The 2754-nt window shown below is 57.4% G+C and overlaps 1 protein-coding gene across 1 annotated transcript; it reads right to left on the reverse strand.

Annotated features, from left to right (window-relative positions):
* Window positions 1–819: 819 nt before the first annotated feature.
* Window positions 820–2740, reverse strand: PHACADRAFT_202850 (uncharacterized protein; the record flags this gene model as incomplete). The annotated part of the gene is made up of 5 exons (XM_007402976.1): window positions 820–1643; window positions 1704–1778; window positions 1831–2023; window positions 2074–2291; window positions 2344–2740. The coding sequence occupies 5 exons, from the start codon at window positions 2738–2740 to the stop codon at window positions 820–822; spliced, it is 1707 nt and encodes a 568-aa protein (XP_007403038.1).
* Window positions 2741–2754: the final 14 nt, after the last annotated feature.

Genomic DNA, 2754 nt, shown 5'->3' on the forward strand with positions numbered 1-2754 from the left:
ATGATGACGTGGCCTTGGCGTCCCGCCCATCAGTCCCGCTTACCAGCACCGCCCTCCCCTGATGGCACACCAGGCGCCATCATCCCCGCTCTTATGTTCGCTGCCAGCAATGACGACGACCCTTCCTCCGCGCGAACCGGCTGGCTGGTGCTGGTGGGCCCAGTGACTGAGGCTCGTCAGTGGGGCGCGCTCGAGGCTCGGGCGTTGGGCATGCGGGCGCTCGGCCCCGGTCTATTCCCGTGGCGCGTCTGAAGCGACGACGTCTCTGCACCCGGTGCCATCAGTTTCCGAAGAACGCGCGCCCCGTGCCTGTCGCCTTTGCCGATGATGGCGACAAGCCACACAGCACTGGGCGGGCGGTCAGCAATGCGTCCGCGCATAGCTTCTCCTGCATTGCTGCAGTATGCAGCAATGCAAGAGAAGCCATGCAGCAATATGGTATCCTATTTGGCTGTGACAGCGCGTGAGTGACGCAAGAAGCAGCAGTGCGCACAGGAGCAGCGGCAGCGCAAGGCGGCAAGCGCAAGAGCGGCGGCGCGTGCAAGAGCGGCGATGCTCAAGGGCAGCGGCACGTCATCTGACGGTTCCTGCCGCGCTTGGGAGGCACGCGCCGGTCCCTCAGGAACGGCATCTGAGATTCCGGATCGCATGGAGCGGCCTACGCACGACAACGCCCATCAACGCCACAAAGCCTGAGCTGTGTTGGAGACCCCTAGCTGTGCGCTAGGCGACAGTCCATCTCATAGCTCGAAGCACCCACAGATATACTTTTTAATGTTCAAATAAGCAAGCGTGATGAGTAAATATATTGTGTAGTGACTATGAGGCCTGGGATGCCGCCTGAGCTTGCTGCTTCCGCAATGTCCGGATATTTGGACCGCGCTTGACACCTGCATCTCGACGCTTTCGCTTAGTGAGTGCTAATGCACTGGCACCATCGTCGCCAAACGCCGTCGCGTGTGTACGCGTCGTTGCTGCAGTCGGAACCGGAGCTTGAACAGTGGCCGGATTAGCGACGACGGTAGGAACGAATGTGAAAGCCGAAGGTGCGCCATGTAACGCAAGTGCCGGCGACGTGACGATGCCGGCGGGCTGCGTGAACGTGACGGTTGGTTGCACGACAGCGGACTCGAGCTGCGCAATGGTGCCCTCTGGTTGCGCTGTGGGTTGTATGACAGGCTGTGTGGCGGTAATCTCAGGTTGAGCAGCGGCGGGCTGCAGAGATATGGAGGGCGCGGCAGGTTGCGGCGACACAACCTGAGGCTGCGCGGCGGCAGACTGAAGTGCCGGTGTCGACTGCAGCGCGAAGACGCCGCGGAACACCCCCATAGGGAGTGGAGGTACTGGCGCCATGGCCAAAGAAACAGAGACGGGGGCTGCCGGAATCGATCCCGCACGACTTCGAGCTTCATACTCCTTTACCCAGGCGTCGTATTCGGCTTGCGAGAGACGGCGGAACCGTGTTGTTCCGCTATGCCAGCTGTTGAAGAGCACACGAAGGGCGGGGACAGTGGTAATACCGCCGGGACCACAAAAATAGTTCAGCGGGTAATGCTCGCAGACGACACCATACCTGAGTGTGATGGCAGAGTCAAAACTCAGGTAGTTCATTTTTTCAACAGTGTGCGGACGCGCAGCTTCTTCTACAGGGTTCCGGGATGGTGGTTAGCTTGGTGAGCACTCTGGAACAAAGAGAATCGTACGCAGGTTGCTCAAAACGATCGCTGCAATGCGCTTTCTGAGCTCGGCCTGATCGGCCTCAGTCTTCTCTTTCACCCCTGTATCAGATGGAATCAGCAGTGTAGATGAGGGGTAGTGGCGCGAGTGTACCTGGTACCTTTCCGAGCTTGTAACACTCAAGCTTTTGCACCCAGTCTCCCAGCTCGACGCCGAAGCTCATCTGGAAGAATTGTTCGAATATTTCCGAGGTATAGAATAGGTGAGGCTTTGCGTAGTGGAGGGTATCGCCACGCAACGTCATGAGGAAGATCTCGACGCCAGTTCGGTAGTACAGTGCGATGAGCTGCTCATAAAGTAAATATTGTTTGTAAGGACATTTGTGTGGCCACGTACCTCACGTTCGATCATCGCGATGGTCGCGCGTACATCGTGGAACACGCTAAGTGGGACGTTATGACCTCCTGCCTTCTTCGTCTCGCGCTGCTCCTTCAGCTCCTCCCTTGCCTCTCGCGTGCACTCGTTCTTCTCGTCTGGTGTCTTCTGGTCCCACTCGGCCTTTAGCATGGCTGCGAGCTCTGTGGGCTTGCGTCGAGAACCGCCCTCGGGAGTCTCTATTTGGTGCTGTTATTAACACAGCAATGCCATCAAACGTTTCACACGCACCTTTGTTAATCTGCTTCAGGCGCATGTGTAGATATGCATTCCAGGGGTTAATCTCACGGGTTTTCACCGTCTTTCTAGAGTGCTGCATGAGAAGATGGTAAAAATATATCGCTGAATGGCTCTCGGTCTGCTTGTGGAGGTCTTCGGCAATGTCCCAAACCTTCGCCCGAGCCTCACCAAGGAGTGTTTTGAGGTTATCTTGAGCTTTCTCACGATCCGCAGCCCTCATCTCCTTCTCCGCCTGTGTTTCTGGCTGCCTCTTGCGCCGTTTCCGATGGCGCCAGGGAACACGGCTTTTCACGCCTTCTCGAATGAATCTTGCCTGTCGTGAATATCTTCGTACCGGTGACGGTTCTGGAAGTGCTTCGGCAACTTGCATCGCACTTCCGTCAGTCATGAGGCTGGCGGACG

This window comes from Phanerochaete carnosa (assembly GCF_000300595.1).
Source record: "Phanerochaete carnosa HHB-10118-sp unplaced genomic scaffold PHACAscaffold_617, whole genome shotgun sequence".
Lineage (NCBI taxonomy): Eukaryota > Fungi > Basidiomycota > Agaricomycetes > Polyporales > Phanerochaetaceae > Phanerochaete > Phanerochaete carnosa.